The 17,263-nt window shown below is 49.4% G+C and overlaps 2 protein-coding genes across 3 annotated transcripts; one reads left to right on the top strand and one right to left on the bottom strand.

Annotated features, from left to right (window-relative positions):
• The first annotated feature begins 1,125 nt into the window (after window positions 1–1,125).
• On the top strand, window positions 1,126–3,966 carry LOC101771361 (pyridoxine/pyridoxamine 5'-phosphate oxidase 2). 2 transcript variants are annotated; one of them, XM_012849198.2, is made up of 8 exons: window positions 1,126–1,310; window positions 1,386–1,435; window positions 1,520–1,577; window positions 1,687–1,719; window positions 1,840–1,935; window positions 2,231–2,398; window positions 3,267–3,403; window positions 3,554–3,966. In XM_012849198.2, exons 1-7 carry the CDS (start codon window positions 1,200–1,202, stop codon window positions 3,366–3,368), a joined length of 618 nt encoding a protein of 205 aa, XP_012704652.1. In that variant the 5' UTR covers window positions 1,126–1,199; the 3' UTR covers window positions 3,369–3,403; window positions 3,554–3,966. The 2 variants fall into 2 exon arrangements, with proteins under 2 accessions (XP_012704652.1, XP_004985994.1); XM_004985937.2 differs by having other exon boundaries at window positions 3,267–3,913.
• Window positions 3,967–6,119: 2,153 nt separating this feature from the next.
• On the bottom strand, window positions 6,120–9,046 carry LOC101770964 (short-chain dehydrogenase TIC 32, chloroplastic). The gene is made up of 7 exons (XM_004985935.4): window positions 8,191–9,046; window positions 7,976–8,058; window positions 7,659–7,815; window positions 7,468–7,549; window positions 7,265–7,352; window positions 7,098–7,144; window positions 6,120–6,760 (listed from the first exon to the last, which is right to left on the bottom strand). The coding sequence occupies exons 1-7, from the start codon at window positions 8,670–8,672 to the stop codon at window positions 6,512–6,514; spliced, it is 1,188 nt and encodes a 395-aa protein (XP_004985992.1). The 5' UTR covers window positions 8,673–9,046; the 3' UTR covers window positions 6,120–6,511.
• Window positions 9,047–17,263: the final 8,217 nt, after the last annotated feature.

The following is a 17,263-nucleotide window of genomic DNA, read 5'->3' as shown; positions in this document are numbered from 1 at the left end:
ACACAAGATCACAAAGCTAACATCATCAAAAATTCAGAATGATCATGCAACTATGCAAGCAAGCGTTACAACTTACAACTTATAACATGTCCTCGACCGCAGCTAATGATCAACTAAGAGTTCATAACACAATAATTAACTAAGAGTTCATGACAATAAATTTCAACTTCCTTGATGCATCCTTCAATGGCGAGACGGCTCCGTTTCTTGATGGCGCGTCATACCTGCACAAGATTCAGGGCTCGAGCGCCTTGCATCCACGGGAGGTGAAGCCATCCTTTACAGGGAGTGGCAGTGCGCGTGGTTGGCACAGGCGCAGGGAGCGGCGGCGGCGTAGACGACGCAAGCGTAGGGTGCAGCCACGCAGGAAGCGAGGAACGAGGGGTCGAGGCCTCGAGGGCCGATGGATGCAAACAGACGCCTATGGGTTGCAGCGCTACTGAAGGAGGATTAATTGGAATGCTAGGGTTTTCTCTATATACTGTTTAATGACTGGATGGACCTACGTGTCATACTCAAATGGGGGACCCATCGGGTAACGGGTTTGGGGTATAAAAAATGCACCCGTACCCGCTTCACCCGATGGGTGAGGTAATCACCCAGTAACGTACCCCGTGGGGGGCAAAAACCCCAAACCTGTACCGTAATAGGGTTTTTACCCACAGGTAAACGGGTCGCGGGTACCCGTTGCCATCCCTACATCAGCGGACTAAAAAAGTTTCTTCCTTTTAATTTTTTTAGCTGTAAAAAAGGAAATTATCAAAATATCATTTGTAAACTTATCTCGATTATTTGTATGGGTATGGCCCTCTTGCATGACTCCAGCAGTAGGAACACCGTCACGTATGCTCTAAAACGATCGGGCCATGTTTGGTACAAAATATTTCTCAAGTTTTAAAACGGTTTTACAGAATTTTCATCATCCCAGCTAAAACTGCAATTTTAAATTGTTTGTTGAAAATTGTAGGAGAGAAAGAAATCCTTTGCTATGAAATGTTTCTGTATTCCTAATGAGATGGTCCATGCCACATGTCCACAGGCCACATCACTGATCTACGACCGCACAGCGGTTACCGTTCACTGACGCGTGGGACCCACATATGAGAACGAATCGGGTCCGTTAATCTGCACCCGTCTCCAGTTTCGTGAAAGCGCGCGGCGGCGAGAGGAGCGGAAGCGGCGACCGGCGACAAGCAGAGATGGCCGGCGGTGTCGCCGCCGCGTCGGCGCTTTCGAGCCCCTGGAAGGCGCTGCTCCAGCGAGCGTTGGACGCCAACGCGCACCTCAGGCACTCCACCTACTTCCAACTCGTACGTTTCGAACGCCTGGTTGCCTTCCTCCGTATTAGGGAAATCGAAATTCGCTCAACTGTCGATTCGCTGCAGGCCACGGTGGGCGCCGGCGGCAGGCCCGCGAATCGCACCGTCGTGTTCAGGTATCCGCGAGCGCGCGGGGTTTTGCGCCATTCACCCTCCATTTTTTCCACCCTTTTTTATTTGGAATTTGAATTTGCAATTAGGGGTTTCCAGGAACACTGTGATAAGATTCAGATTAACACGGATACCCGAAGCAACAAGGTGCGTTTCTATGCTTGTTAGTTGATAACGTCCCTTTGATTTAGCGGGGGTCTTTTTGCTGCTCACTGATGCCTTATTACCCTTCGATGTGTAAATTTTGATCGAACAGATTGGTGAGATAAGTATTTGTCCCTTCGGAGAGGTGCGTTCTGAAGAATTCTCACATCCGTATCTCTGTGTTATCCAATTATCAAGATATATGCAGAGCATTTCAGATGACAAGTTCATATAGAGAAGGGCCTGATCTTGTATAATCCTGCAGATTTGTTGGTACTTCACAGACAGCTGGGAACAATTCCGTATCAGCGGAAGCATAGATGCAATTGATGGCTCCAGTGCAGACCCTGCCAAGCTCCAGGTTATTTTATGCTATATATGGAGATATGTTAGAGCTAGTGTTGTGCCGGTTCGGTTGCCTGGACAACAGGCAGTTGTTCTAGGAGTTCATTCAGTTTAGCTTCACTTCATGTTTACTCCTGAGGTTTCTTCAATGTCACTCGGACTGAAACCATATGTTCTTGTCACCTCAACTTTCAACTCTAAAAGCTTTTGCATGTGCTTATCTGCGATGAACTATATATGCTTATATAGGCAGAGCTGTATGTTTAGTCCATGGTAAACACTAAAACAATGGTCTGTCACTTCTTTTTCAGCACAGGGAGAAAGCTTGGTTCGCAAGCTCTGTAAAGTCAAGATTGCAGTACTTAGGACCTCAGCCAGGTATTCCTGTTGTAGATGAGGAGCAAGCTAAGGATGTTCATCTTGAACCATCAGCTGGCCCAGTAGATGCCTTTTGCCTTCTTGTTCTTGATCCAGAAAAGGTTAGCTGCATTTTTTTCATTCACTTTGTTAGTGTTTCTCACATGTTTTTTGATACCATGTGTTTACTGAACTTATGGAGAAGTGCTGTGTTTACTGTTTTCATGCAGTTTATAGGTCTAAAATTTGGCTTTGGCTATTGATAGGAACAAGCTATTCAGTCCCAACCAAATAATATATTCCGGCAAAAGTTGTGTCAATTCAGAATTATATCTTTGAATTACCTTCTATCTCCCTAATTGCTAGTTTATGATGGTTCCCTAGTTGTGTGTTAGCATAAAATCATTACACTGGAAAGATAGTGTGAGAAAATGATGAGTTCAGCACTAATTTGGAATCAAGAAAGCTGATGACTCTAGTGAATTCATCGAATGTATTTTTGTTGCATATGTGTAGTTGTAGTTATGTTTCTTTATATTGTAGTGAATCCGTGCACCTTTTTTGTTTTTGTGATAAATAGAGCTCACATTTATTTTGTATCCCTATCTCAATGCCATATTGTTTTGATTCACTGCTAAGTGGGCGTTGCCATTAACTACCAAAATATCAAAAAATCCTGGCAAAATATAGCAGCTTTCTGTTATTTATTTGTTTATCTAAAGGGGCCAACTCAGACCAACCAGGGACACTATTGTTTCGTGTTAACCAGCTATGAGCCATTACTTGGGTACTGCCAAGTACCCATATGAACCAGTACTTGGGCTTGGTATTTTTGTCGAATCCTGATTGAAACTTTGGTTACATGCTTCACCCATCATTAGATATTCAGAATGCGCAGGAAATTACAAAATCAAGAGCTAACTTTTGTTGAGAATACAAGTAGTCTTTTTCATAATTAATCATCTAATGACCATTGTGCTTACTTCCTAGGTTGATTATTTGAACCTAAAAAGCAACCAAAGGTTGATATTCACAAGAAGGCAAAAGGAAAATGGCTCCAGTGATTGGATGGCTGAAAAAGTTAGCCCGTAATCTGCTGTTAGAAGTTTGTTTGCGAACTTCTCGAAGTAAGAAAAAAAAACTATCATGATTCCTTTTTTTTATTTGCGAGTGTCATTTATACATTTGAGATCTTTTGGATGCTCATACATTTGAGATATCAGGAATGCTTTGTTAAAATCATGGTGATTTGTTATTTATTATACCTGAACATACAGGTAGAATGTAATATTGACAACTACTGTCAATAAAGGGATCTTCACATATCCAAGAAATCTTACCCAGCAATTAGCTTGTTATGGATACATGTACTGTTTTGTTTATCTTTGCTCTCATCAGCGTGTAGGAGCTATTGATAGCCAATAAGAAAGTTGTTATCTTATATGCATGATTGGTAGCTTCCCTTTGGAAACTTATAGAAGATAAAGACTGTATGGTTCAATTGAAGAAGATTGGAATTCAAAGGTTGTACAAGGATTTGAAATTCATCAGGAAGGCCGTAGGGGTGAACTCATTGACTTATCAGATAATGTAATCCTATTCTGTATTCGAAGTAAGGAGGATGGGTGGTTAATGTTTGGATGAACTGTTGTTTTTCTGCATAAGGTCTCAATGGAAAATTCTTCTTGCTGCCATTGGCCGTACCCTTGAATTTTGATGCCACTTCCATGATCTTATTGTTTTGGGCTTTTGGCAGTTACCAGTGTGAGCAGAAACAACACTTGGCCTCGAACCATCAGCATATGGGACGCATTAAAGTGTCGTGTCTACCGTTACATTGATGAGCAGAGCTAAAGCCGTTGGACGGTTGGAGAACTTCAGGTCATCTGGGCAGGCCTTGAATGCGGCCTTCCAAATCAAGAGCTGGTTGCTGTTACCTTGCAAAGCCAAGGCAAACACATCACATGAGCTGCCCGTTCTTTCTAACAGTGCAGAGCAATATACTGATTACTGAAAGAAGCTTGTGGCTGCAGTGGGCCGTGGGTGCATAGCTCAGCGTCTGATTATGAACAGTTTGAGATGAAAACGTGCCAATGGCGTTTTGTCATCGCAAAAGCAAAGTGGAAGTGAACTGTTGCTGTCATTTTCTGCTTGAGGCCCCAGCTGCAACTTGGAGTGTATGGTTGGTGATGTCAAGTCTACAACCATATAACTATTGATTCATCTTGACCACTATATCTCTGCGGACTCAATCATCTGGCACTTGCAAGGAACAGATAACCATGAGCAACTTTCAGGATGAGTCAAGTGCGACTCCACTGCACTGATTGGGGAGGTCAAAGGTGGCTGTTAAATTGGGTATCAAGCTTTTGCATCGAAGACTTTTGGCAGCCTTTTTCTCTCTTTCTCTACTCGGATCTGGTATTGTTGCGGTGCCGAACAGAAGTCAGTCATGCCTTATCCCTGCGCTTTGCAGCGCACACAAGGGACATATGTTTGGGTATAAAGCGGCTGTTTGGGGTCAACTGCGAGGCTGGGCCTCAAAGTTGTTAATGGTAGGTTCGTTAAGAAAGGCTGAGAAGGCCCTCATGCATGGTTTCGTCTTTCTTTTTCCCTACTGGGCCTTTGTTGGTGTAAAGGCCTGCAAGGTGTGGGCCATGCACAGCTAGACATTACTCACGCCACTGGACAGCACTCACTCAGTCTCCACCCTCCACAAGGTATCGTGATCTCTCATCTCTTGGTTTCATATGAATGAGTTGTTTGCCCCAGTTTAATTTATAGTGTTAATTGCTTGCGCACGCATCTTTACATCTGGTTCATTAGCTATAGAAGGGAGATGAGATACTGCATGTACAAGTCCAGGCTAGTCCTGCATCAAGGTGCAAGGGAAAGAAAGGAAATGCAATATTTAAGATGAACCTAGATTAGCATGGTACCATGTCCATTCCCTGTCATTTCAGCGCATAAGAGTAAAGTTAGTGGTGACGTCTAGCATATAGGTTTAAGCCTTCAAAAGTGCACAAGTTTAGGCTCTCAGTAGCAAGGACATGCTATATTGCTATCTAGAGTCTTCTACGCACGTAGAGAAGGATTTTGTACCGTGCAAGCATCTGGTTTTCCACATTTTGATAGACCACCTAATTGTTGCCCCATACAGAATGCATGATCACCTTCTCTTTCATTTTTTTTTTGTGGTAGGTTGTGAATTGTGATTATCCTCCTCCAGAAAAAAAGAGAGAGGGAGGAAGAATTCGAGTGGATGTCGTCACCTACCATCCAAAAAAGGCGGCGTCACCGTCTCATCCCGCAAAGCAAAGCGAAGCAAACTGCTTCGGAGAAACATCCAATTCTCCGATCGCTACCGCCGAAACTGCCAAAGGCTATCGAAAGGTACAAGCAGCCACGAGAGCCCAACGCAATCATTGGCACGGGCGGGGTCATGGTCATCGCTCATCAGATTCATCGGATGGATCACTCCCACCGCACTCCATCACTTTTCTTTCACAACTCCGAAGCCACTCCCGGCAGCAGAGGAGCGCACGCATGGGCTGGCCTGGCCGATGGATCCAATCGAACAAGACAATTCGTCCATCCACTCGACCCCCCACCCGTGCGTGCGGTGCGGTGCGGTGCATGCACCAGCCAGCACCCCAGCAGGAGATGGATGCTGGCCGGACGAGGCATTGTTCCGATCCAAGCGCAAGCGTGCGCGCGCGGTGTCTCGACGTGTCACCTTTCCTGACACGAACGGATAAACTAGCGCCCGGCCCCGGCAGATCGATTGATTCTATGGATGGATGCAACAGGAGCTGGGCGGAGCATGCATGCGCGCGTATCTCACTGACATAAGGAACCATATGCATCGCACACATGCTGCTGCTGTAGGACAAAAGCAAGCGCACGTCATATAGTACTTGCCACTGCGTATTACTGTCGCCGACCGACCACCACCATGTACACACACAGGTCTCAACTCTCAACTCTCAAGTAAATGGTCCAGCTTCTGCAATGCTGCTCGGAAAGACAGGAACACACAGCTGGCTGATAGCCCTGAAGATCAAGTTACATTACAGGTACGTACCTCGCTCTGTGGTGTGCAACATGGCACAGCTAATTTGCTACTAATAACAGTATAGGAGTATACTACTACTTGTATTATAATGCTACTTGTATTGTAGGAAGTATTGTACAGACATCTCGCATGGCAGGCCGTCGATTATCTCCATCAGGTTTCAGGTTCGCCGGGGCGGCGGCGATGCTGCTGTACCTGTGTGCGCCGGGACAGGGAGCAACAGCAGCGCGGCGCTTCGGTCGTGGTGGTGGGCGTCGATGATGGCCTCGGAGATTTGCCAGAGGCGCGCGGCCTCTTGGCGGTTGGTGGCGGCCGGCGACGGCAGCGCCTCGTTGCAGTCGGCGAAGTAGCGGCCGGACACGCCGGCCATCCTCGGGTGGGCCGCCACGTAGCACGTGGTCGCCGCAGCCTGCAGCCAGCAGATGGGGGAGTTAGATGGATTGACCGAGCGGGTGACCGCTGCCTCAGCTGCTCAGCTCTCCGCAGTGGTGGGGTTTACTACTGGTGGCCAGTGGATTACAACGGGCGCGGCGGCAATAATTACAGACCAAATGAAACCCCATCTGGCCATCTCTCTCTCCTACGCTCCGAGCGCTGCTGTGCAGGTTGCGCAGAGAGAGAGAGAGAGAGAGAGAGAGAGAGAGAGAGAGAGAGCTGCAGCAGCGAGCAAGAGAGCACGGGACCCAACACATGGCGCAGAGCATAAATTTAAAGAGGATTTGGTGGAGGGCACGTTAATTAATCACCTGAGGGATCGTTTTCAGCAGCTTGGACAGCAGCAAGAACACCAGATCTGCAGCAGCGCCAAAGAAAATTTATCCCAAGCAGATGCAGCAGACGAGTCAGTCAGTTGACAGTGCGCATCATCTATCATGCAGCATCAATATCATATCCACTGGACTATATTACTGACCTGTGAGGACGCCTTCGCGGTCGCGGTTTAGGCGGGTCCTGACGATGCCCGGGTGGACGCAGTTCACCGTCACGTTGGCGCCCGCCTCCTGATCGAATCCGACCGCACGCCCGAAAAGGAAAGAGCTCGGCTCAGTTCATAGATGGTCACATGCATGGCATGGCGAAAGCCGAAAGCGATAGAAACCTTAGGGACGGACGGACCTGCAGGCGCGCGGCGAGCTCTCGGGTGTGCAGCACGTTGGCGAGCTTGGACACCGCGTACGCCTGCGTCGCGTCGTAGGGTCTGCATGTAGCAGCACACAAGGGAATCAATCCACTAGCTTAGTTTCATCGATCGGAATCAATCGATAGCCTAATAAGTATATATAGGAAGAGGAAGAAGAACAGCTCACATCTTGCGTCGGGTGACGAGGTGAAGGTACTCTGCCCAGTCGCCTGCGAACCAGCCGTGCACGCTGGACGACACGTTGACGATGCGGCCCTGCACACCCGTCGCCGCCGCGGTCTCCGCCATGCGCCCCAGCAGCAGCTTCGTCAGCAGGAAGTGCCCTGTGTGCATGATTCATTCAGACACCGAGAGGACACTCCCTCATCAGTTGGGTCATCGACAGGTACCATGCTGCACCGGTAGAGAAGAAATTTGCTACTGCGGCTTCTACGTTCTAGCAGTTACGTGTAACAAACAGCACGTGCTTGGGTAATAACCTACCAAGGTAGTTGGTGGCGAAGGTCATCTCAACGCCGTCCTCCGAGAGCGCGAGCTGGCCGTGCGAGAACTTACCGGCATTGTTTCTGCACATCAGATCACATATAGAGATATGATGAGTGCCTGAGGAAATAAAGGAAGCGAGCGATCGGCGGAGCACACTTGCAAACTAGCTAGACGTGTGATGGAAACGAAACGCAAGGAAGAGGAGGGCGTACATGAGGAGGTGGAGCGGGAGGCCGAGCGCGAGGAACCGGTCGGCGAAGGCGTGGACTGAGGCGAGCGAGCTGAGGTCGAGCGGGAGCACGAGGACGTCGGCGGCGGGGCACTCGGCCCGGATGCGGGCGCGCATGTCCTCCGCGGCCTTGACGCTCCGTGCCGGGATGACGACCCGCGCACCGCGCTTGGCCAGCACCCGCGCCGTCTCCGCCCCGATACCCGACGTGGCGCCGGTGATGATGGCGGTGACCGCGCCCAGGTCCGGGCACGCCGCCGTCACGTCCTCCGCCGTCGACTTGGACCCAAACCCCGTCGCCCCGGGGGACCCCAGCAGGTACCTCGCCGCCTGCAGCATGCTGCCGGGCGTGAGCAGAGGCAGAGCGGCGGCGCCTGGCCGGCGTGAGAGCCTGAGAGGTGGTGGACGGGAGAGAGAGTCAGAGAGAGGCCGAGACGGGGAGGAATTAAGGCGCCGACCCGGCATTTATATAAAGCTCGGGGGCCACGCATGAAGAAGCTACCACTAGCAAGCAGTAGAGGGAGAGAGTCAGAGAGAGAGGGGGTGGGGGGCGCTCGGGGAAAATGAGCGAGAGAGGGAATTTCTCCGCATTGACTGCGGCCCCGCGGCGTGCGGCCGTGGCGGAGCGCCAGCAAATGCGCGCACGGGCTTGGTGGCTGCGACCGCCGCGGGGGCGGGGACGGAGGCGACGCATCACCGCGCGACACGACGCTACGGCTCGCCGCTACTTTTCGGTGTCCGTGCGGCGGTTTCTTTGTGCGATCTCTGTGTTGTCTGCCGTACACGGCGGTGACGACTGGCAGGCATCGTCCCTCCCGCCGGAGCAGATCCTTCTGCAAGAATGGAGGTCATTAACATTAAAATCTACTAGCAAACGGTGTTGTTTGTGCTGCGGAACGGAACAAACAAAAACCGCTTTCGTCAACAGTGACTCCGCCGACTGGTTCGCAGGTCGCTCCTTTCCTCCGGCGTGGCCGCGAACGTGCGGTTGTTTTGGGCCACTCGCGCTCGGGGCCCCACATGACCACGAGGAATATGGTCAACTTCATCTGCATGTGGAAATCGTTAGGTCCACCTGATGCCTTCCTTACCGGCGCCATCACATGTTTGGTTGTGGCCACTGCACAGCGCCCGCCCCCTGTATTATTCTTTTTTTTTCTATGAAATAATTTTTCATTCAATCATCGAGTACTCCATTACCTCCTTTTGCTCTTCTCATTATAACGGTAGATCCTGCGTTTCAAAGTCTTTGTGAGAGTAGTACATTACATGCTACATGTGTATGTACAAATTAGAGAGAAGGGATGGGTCTATATATGCAGTTCATCATTATTAGACGAGAGAACATTGCGATCTGCAACAGAGCAGAGCTCGTAGCAGAAAAGAGTTATGAACGTTGACCAGAGGGCCGCACCGTACGCAGGCCGTTGCCTCGCTAGGTGTAGTAGACGACGCTACGATGCGGCTCCTGCTTGCTGCTCACTGCAGCGGCGCATGCATGCAGCCATTCGCCGGCGCCGCGCCATTACATCGAGCTCGGCCTGCACTGCCTGCGCTGCAGCATCCAGCTACGAGCCACCTACACACAGGTCTAGTGAAGGAGTAGTATGAGCGTCGTCGTAGGCTCGTAGCCATGCAGAAAGCAATGCAATAAGCTCGCTGCTGCCTGCTGGTCCAGCCATTGACTTGATGGATCGCCGTTGGGGCCGCTGCCCGTAGAAGCAATATGGCAATGCTAGCTCGTGGCGGACCGGAGCTGCGGCTTCTCTCCTGCCTCGTCGATCGGGGTATATACGCTACGCGCGTGCTACCACCGGCTTGCAACTCAACTGATGGATGGGACGAGACGCTCCGACAATGACATGGGCATGCCTGGTGCGCCTTCGGGTGTCCGGATATATTACATCGAATATTCGGAGGCTAATTAGAAAACTAAATATGAGCTAATTATAAAATTAATTACACAAATGGAAATAAATTCGCAAGACGAATCTATTAAGCGTAATTGATTCATGATTAGCATATATTTACTGTAACATCATAGTCAAATCATGAACTAATTAGGTTTAATAGATTCGTCTCGCAAATTAGCCTCCATTTGTACAATTGGTTTTATACAATTGGCTCCTGAAGAAACAAACACACCTTTGCGAACATCCTCCGTCCAGTAACATCCTGCGACGCGACAACTAACCACGTCACTTATTTCTTGCTACTAGTACGCCTCGGTGTAGCATGGAGTACCAAGCCCTACTCGCAAAACCACCAACAGTTCACCACGCACTCTCCTTGCGGCGTTTGAGACCGTGTAATCTCTTACTGTATAATATACTACGCGGTTTGACAAAGCAGATGTGAACGTCATCGTCCCGTTTGAGACTTGACAAAGCAGATGTGAAGAGAGAAGGCTCTGATCGTTTCCTTTACTGCTCACTGCCTCACTGTCGTGTCTCGGTATCGTCTCGTTCTGTGCGTGCAGTGAAAAAGCGACTCTTGCACCGTGGCCCGTGGGCAGTAGAGTGACCAGCCTACACTTGGGGGTCGTTCAGGCTAGCCCGCACCGCGTGTAGTAGTAGCTGCAGCGGCAGCGGCAGCGCAGGCAGTAACTCCGATGATCCAAGGTTAATTTCTCCACAGTAGCGCGCCTGCCACGCGCACTTGCCTCTGTCACGCTCACACGCCCGTAAATCCTGTAGCACTCAGGTGCGGTCGGTAGAGCTTGCTCTGATTATGATTTTATATGATTTTATACATACGGAGAAATAATTATACGGAGAAATAATTATTGACGGGAAGTAATTCTGTTTAATTCTCTAACCTAAACTCATAAAATAAGAACGGAGAATCACTCCATAGAATCAGGAGAAACTACATTTTTTAGCTCCTAATCTTTTAGTTCATTTTAAAGAATCATTTTATAAAATTAATAGAGAAATAATTCTCTGTAAAAAATTACTTGGTAGAACTCCTGCCGGAATCAGCAGAGAATGAGTCGCGCTGCAAGCTATCGCGCTGGGGGTAAAACACAGCGCTGCAAAATGCCCAGAGACGACAAGGGTGGTCAGGGACTCTCATCGGGTCAGCAGGTAATTGCTCGTACAATACAAGCGGGCTGCGCCATTCACTTGAGGTCACGCCTGGGGGTAGCAACAAGCGTTCAGCTTTGACCAGCATGAGATGAGAGATGAGGATGCGTGCCATCGATCAACATCATAATTCAGAACAGCAGCAGGGGAAATGACTGTGCTGCATGCCCTGCTGAGACTGATCCGGTGCGCTAGCTGCTGGATTTCTGTTGGCATCACTCAGTGGATTAGTCAATGCCGCGCGGCTGTCGCGAGAGGAGACAGACAGCTTCGGACACGGGCATTCAATTACTACCATACTACTCCTTTACTTGGAGAAGAAACTCAGGACTGGAGGAGGAGGGCGACAACCGAGAGGGAGGACCCGAGGAGGAACTAGGAAGGGAAGCCATGGCCAGCGCTGGTCAGCTACAGGTGTGCTGCTGGGCTAGCTGGAGTCCCTAGCGCAAGCATGCATGCTCTCACTACAGAAACCTATCAACCTGGTGCCCCGGGCCTGTCCACCTTATTCAGCACAGCTCCATTGATGCGCTGCCATTACTTGCTCGCATCGGGTTCGGATAAACTAATCCTTGCGCCCGGTGCTCGATGGCAAAAGGAACGACCGCGCGCGCATGAGATCAAAGACGGTGATTAGAAAATGGTCCAGTCCAGCGTGATGTTAAGCTGAGCTAATCACAACGCAAGCAGTATGACATTAGTTGTAATCTACGACCATAGCAGGATTGAGTAGTGGGGACTACTACTGGATGGCTTTGAGTGGAAGAAATGAACAAAGCAGATAAGGAAGGGACCAGAGCAGGAAGGTGAAAGAACTAGCAGCTGGTGGTACGGACTCCGATAAGATTGTGGCCGGAGGCTGAGAGCACAGTAGTGCATGTGAGTTTGAGTTGCATTTCGGGAGGACAAGGAAACACACCACGATGCCCTGGCCTCCATGTTGCTTGTTGCACGGGACATAGCAGCAGGTTAGGAGGTCAGCGCGCTGCATGCCTCACTGTCTCAGTGCATGGATTCGCTGCTGCTATGAGAAATCTGATTAACTCAACAGCGTCAGTTGGTTTCAATGGCCATCTTTCGATAATAATCCATTTCAATTTTAACATCAGCTGACATCACCCGACTGAGACCACGACCCCAGGTCTCAACCACACGCTTGGAGAGGCGTGCCACGTCGGGATGCGGACCGTGGAAGAAGACGATGGAATAAAGCCGCGGGCCCCCACCGCAGCGAGAGGTTCCATCCTACTATCATCAACCATCTATTCCCCTGGCGGTCCGGGCAAGTTGCCATGCATCGCACAGCATCAGAGCTCGCTGATGTGGCTGTTGCGCGCGCCACAGGACGAGGACGAGCGTGCAGCCCATGTCGTCCTCGGCGACATGGCGCCCCTCACGAGGCTCGCGTAGTACTAGGGCTCGCATCGCATCGCACTATCGCGGTCACAGGGCAGGGTGGCTGGGTCGGTACCCCTCCCTATAGACGAAGCCATGTATGTGGTTGCATCATCCATTCCATCACACGAGCGGGTTCGACGTCGACCGCGCGTGGAGTACGTCTTGTGTTGCTTACGGATTTTGCCGATGCGAGCACTCGTGCGTGTCAGGTGTCACCGTCACCTCATCCCACCTTCACATCTTGTACCGCGGCCCCATGCATGCACAACCCAGACCTTCTATTCTGTGCGCTGGCCTGGCCTTGGTAGTAGGCAGAGATGCTATACGCGGCGACAGGGTTATTAGCTTAGCCTACTAGGCTGTCATTGTTGCTCGCTCGCTGCCTTTTTGACTGACCGTGCTTTTCTAGCTTTGAACTCCCTTTCCCTCAAGACGTGAAAGCTTTGGCGATGATTGCACCAGCTGACCTCATAGCGTAGCGTTAGCCAAGTGTAAACATGCTACTATTAGTGCGTGATCGCGGTCGGTGCGTGCCACTGATCTCATCGATGACACGGCCTGCGTGCGTGTCTAGTGCTACCACACACCACTGACGCTAGCGGCCTAGCTAGTCAGTAGCAGCCTAGCAGGATTCAGATTTCAGAGGCAGGGGGGCGTGCTGTTTGATTCTCGGGTGGGACGATGATTATTCTAATGATGCATTATGCATTCATGCTCGAGCTAGTAGCTTAGCTCCTGCATGCAGTCAATCTGGCTTCACGTGTGCTACCGCGTCGATCTGTTACCTGCTTGTCAAAGATGGGTCAACAAGTCACCTAGCTAGCTACCATTAGATTAACGATCTAATCTAATTACCTAGTTACTACAATTACTATGTCCCTGTAAGAGACCGATGGCATGTGTTAGGGTTTAGGGTACATAGGCTAGGCATCCATGACGTTACCTGACCAGGTGGCTCTTCTCTCCTTGAGACAAGGAACAAGCAGCGGGACTGTGCGTGCATGCATGGTTCGGGCACATGCTCTGTGGGCGCGCTTTGTCAAAAGCGGTGGTCTCCAATCCATGCGCTTGTCGTCTTCGCTCAAGATGCTTGCATAGTATGGGCTGGTTTGGTTTGGAGCCTAAGAAAACGGCCTGGTCCAGGCAACAATCTGGATTTTGGTAGCCTGGGGTTGGACGGTGCTGCCTGGGCAAAGAGAGTTGGTGTCACGCGCACACACCAAACGATTCTTCGAAAACAGCTTTTAACTCCACTAGAGTCGCTTCACCAGAAGAGTTGGAGTCGGAACCGGAACCGTTTTAGCAGGAGCTGAAGTTCTACCAAACGGAACGTAGCTCTCGCTAAATAAATGCAGCTTCTAGTTCTATCAGCAGTGGTGGTGCTGCTGCTTGCACCCTTTGCCTTCGGGAGTACGAGTACTACAGTGATTGATCGAGCACAGAAAGTCTTCACTCTCAACGACATTCTGCTATCTGGTCAAAGGAGCATTATATCTTAATCGTCAGAGAAAGATATACATGCCTACTAGTGTGCCTACTATGTATGTGTTGATTTCGAGAAGGAGACCAGCTTGGGGATGGTCTCATGCATGACGTGCTTGGCAAGCACACTGAGGAGTAATAATCCATAGCTCCAACTCTCATCTTGGATTGTGAATTGAAGTTCAGCAGCATCTTGGATGCCATCTGATCTCCTAGGTAGGCCGGCCATGCATGCCACCTAGTCACTGTAGCACTGTTCCAATGCTGCAAGCTTGTGTCCACCAGCTAGCTCCAGACACTTTAGTTTCACGATGTGGAATTATTGCTCCGTGCGTTCCACTTTCGATTCCATGGGTCAAAGCCTAGCAAATCGAAATCTAACACTTTCCATGCATCTTTTTTTTGAGTGAATGGGCACGAGACCGTGCGCCATTTCTATTAGTAAAGGAGTTTACATGCATCTTCAGATGAGAGTAGGCGCCGGCCCGGCCAGCATGCAATGCCTTATTAAGAGCTAGCTCAGATGGTACTGGATCTAGAGGTTTTGAATTTTCATATATATGGTACTGTGTATAAAAAAGATGGCTACATTAAGCAGTATCCAAACCAAATGTGTCTTGGTTCACACAATACTGATAAACCTGAAAAATAAAGTGACTACGCTCTCAAGAAAGAAAAAGAAAAAAACACGGAGTTGATAAACAGACAGGATTAGAGAATCATGGATGCTGTCTGTCTACTTACATCTGGTCACAGTTTTCCCTTTCAATTTGCGTAACGTAACCATGTCTTGTTGTCCGTTTGTCAAGATGCATGCATGAATGTCAAAAAATATCCCAACCGTGGACGTGCATCCTCTAATCTTTGGTGCCGTACGTTTTGGCCTATGATTCCTCATCTGTTCAACGTCTCGGCCGGTGTCTTCTTTTTTCTAACAACTGAAAACAACTCATCATCAGATGGATACCTAATCGACCTTGTCCTCAGGTTAGTTCCCCCAACAACTAATCAGATTCAGAACTATTTAATTTGTAGAGTCTAGAGTTGAATAGAAAATTTGTCCTTTTGATGCGTTCGAATGCATTATCAGTTTATATCTGTTCAGATTTGTTAGAGGAGTACGGAGTACGTTGCTAGTGGTTGCATGGTAGCACTTGATGAAGTAGTTCAACATCCACATGATACTTCTGCTACTGCATCAACGCATTGATGCGGCAAAATCTCCTAAACAGCCTTAGAGTTCTCGCTGTACACGGATCAATCAATCTCACATGCTACCTAGTTGTGCCACTTGGGGGAGGTTCGTTCAAGCTTCATGATTAACCAGAGGATCTCTCATCCTCTATCCATCCCTTAATATTCACTTATCGCCCACCAAATCCCTTGTTATTATGCTGCTGCAAATTAATCTGCAGCCATCGGTCTAGTGGCTCGGGTACTTGTTTATATCAGCCGTCTGCCATTGACGTACTGATTGGGTCGTCCTGGTAGTTTCATACAACATCTAACCTGTTTGGAAAAAAACTATACGATGATCACACAGAGTGGAACCAGCGGTTCTAAGAATCATCATTGTCTTTTCTTCTATGCCTATTTTTGTGTTGATTGGTTTCCCGTCGCATCTGCGACATGCATGAGAGCCAAAAGGAAGCAAACCTATCTTACGAGCAAATACTTTCTGTGCATATCATTAATCCTAACTGACAAAACAGTTGTGTGGCGCTATGCCATTGTCCTGTTGCAACCTGTCCAACTATAAAAAGTTCGAGTCAGAGACAGTGGTCCGCTAATAATTATCAAAAGGCTCTATTGGGCATGCATAGACAAAACTGCAGGATTCGCGTACCAATTCACCAGCAAAAGGCACCATTTAGTCAGCATATACGTGAACCATCCAGCCTCAAGGTTGGGTTCCTAGCTTGTCCTGTCTTGGCAGGTGATGCCCTAGCCAGCCATGGTGAAAAAAAAGCAAAAGATAAACAACCGACCCAGTGTGTGAAAACAAATCGAGGAATGGTCAATCTTGTTTTAAGTGCCTCCTGATTCCCATGGAGCATCTGCACATTTCTTAATCTATCTAGGGCCATGTTTAGTTACTCCCAACTCCCAACTTTGACACTATGCAAAAAGAAGATTCCCCATCACATCAAACTTGCGGTACATGCATGGAGTACTAAATGTAGATGAAATTAAAAACTAATTGCACAGTTTTGTTGTACTTTGCGAGACGAATCTTTTGAGCCTAATTAGTCAATATTTGGACAATAATTCACAAATACAAACGAAACGCTACAGTGTGCTACAGTGCTGTAACAGTAATTTGGCACCTCCCAAATTCCCCAACTAAACAAGGCCTAGGGCTGTACTGCTCTGTTTGAATAATCGTTCAGATCAAGGCAGGAGAATGGAATGCTAACTTGGCTGTCTGCGGTTTAGGTGTGGAGTTAAGACGAGGGATCATTGTTTATCCATCTTGACCACATGACATGCAATTAACTCCTGTCTGAAGGGAAACCTAATATTCCGTGACGATGTTCCTTCACAAGTCCAAGCCTCCAGCGGTATGTGAGATTGTCACAAGCTTTGGCCGACATGTGCAACATTTTCCAACTCATCGAAAATCTTTCAGTAGTCTGAACAGGGGACATGGATGGGAGACACTTTAGGGTGCGTTTGGTTGGGAGACAATGTAGAACGGGACGGTCCCATTCCAGTTTTTCGGGATGGGATGATCCCATTTCTTGTTTGGTTGAATGGGATGGGATGATCCTATTTTTTGTTTGGTTGGAGAGATCGCTATAGACGGGACAAGCACCGTTTTCTTCTCCTGTTAACACCGTTCGTGGGACCCACCTGTCATACTAACAGGTATTTTGATCCTCCACCGGCCGGCCACGGTGGAGCTCGCGCCCGCCGGCCGCCGGCCGCGCCCGCTCGCCGGCGCCCGCCCGCGCCCGCCGGCCGCACCCGCTCGACCGCCGGCCGCCGCCCGCGCCCGATCGCCAGCCGCCGCTCGCGCCCGCTCGCCCGCCTGCCGCCGCCCGCGCCCGCCCTCGCCCGCTCGCCCGCCGGCCGCGCCCGCTCGACCAA

The sequence above is a fragment of the Setaria italica genome, chromosome IX, assembly GCF_000263155.2.
Source record: "Setaria italica strain Yugu1 chromosome IX, Setaria_italica_v2.0, whole genome shotgun sequence".
Lineage (NCBI taxonomy): Eukaryota > Viridiplantae > Streptophyta > Magnoliopsida > Poales > Poaceae > Setaria > Setaria italica.
This window is presented reverse-complemented; position numbering and strand designations above follow the sequence as displayed.

Coding starts and splice junctions, on each gene's coding strand:
- LOC101771361 (XM_012849198.2), top strand. CDS start 1,200: ATGGCCGGCGGTGTCGCCGCCGCGTCGGCGCTTTCGAGCCCCTGGAAG. Junction 1,311..1,385: donor ACTCCACCTACTTCCAACTC/GTACGTTTCGAA, acceptor GATTCGCTGCAG/GCCACGGTGGGCGCCGGCGG. Junction 1,720..1,839: donor GTATTTGTCCCTTCGGAGAG/GTGCGTTCTGAA, acceptor ATAATCCTGCAG/ATTTGTTGGTACTTCACAGA.
- LOC101770964 (XM_004985935.4), bottom strand. CDS start 8,672: ATGCCGGGTCGGCGCCTTAATTCCTCCCCGTCTCGGCCTCTCTCTGAC. Junction 7,550..7,658: donor CTCGTCACCCGACGCAAGAT/GTGAGCTGTTCT, acceptor TGCTACATGCAG/ACCCTACGACGCGACGCAGG. Junction 7,145..7,264: donor CCGCGAAGGCGTCCTCACAG/GTCAGTAATATA, acceptor GCGCTGCTGCAG/ATCTGGTGTTCTTGCTGCTG.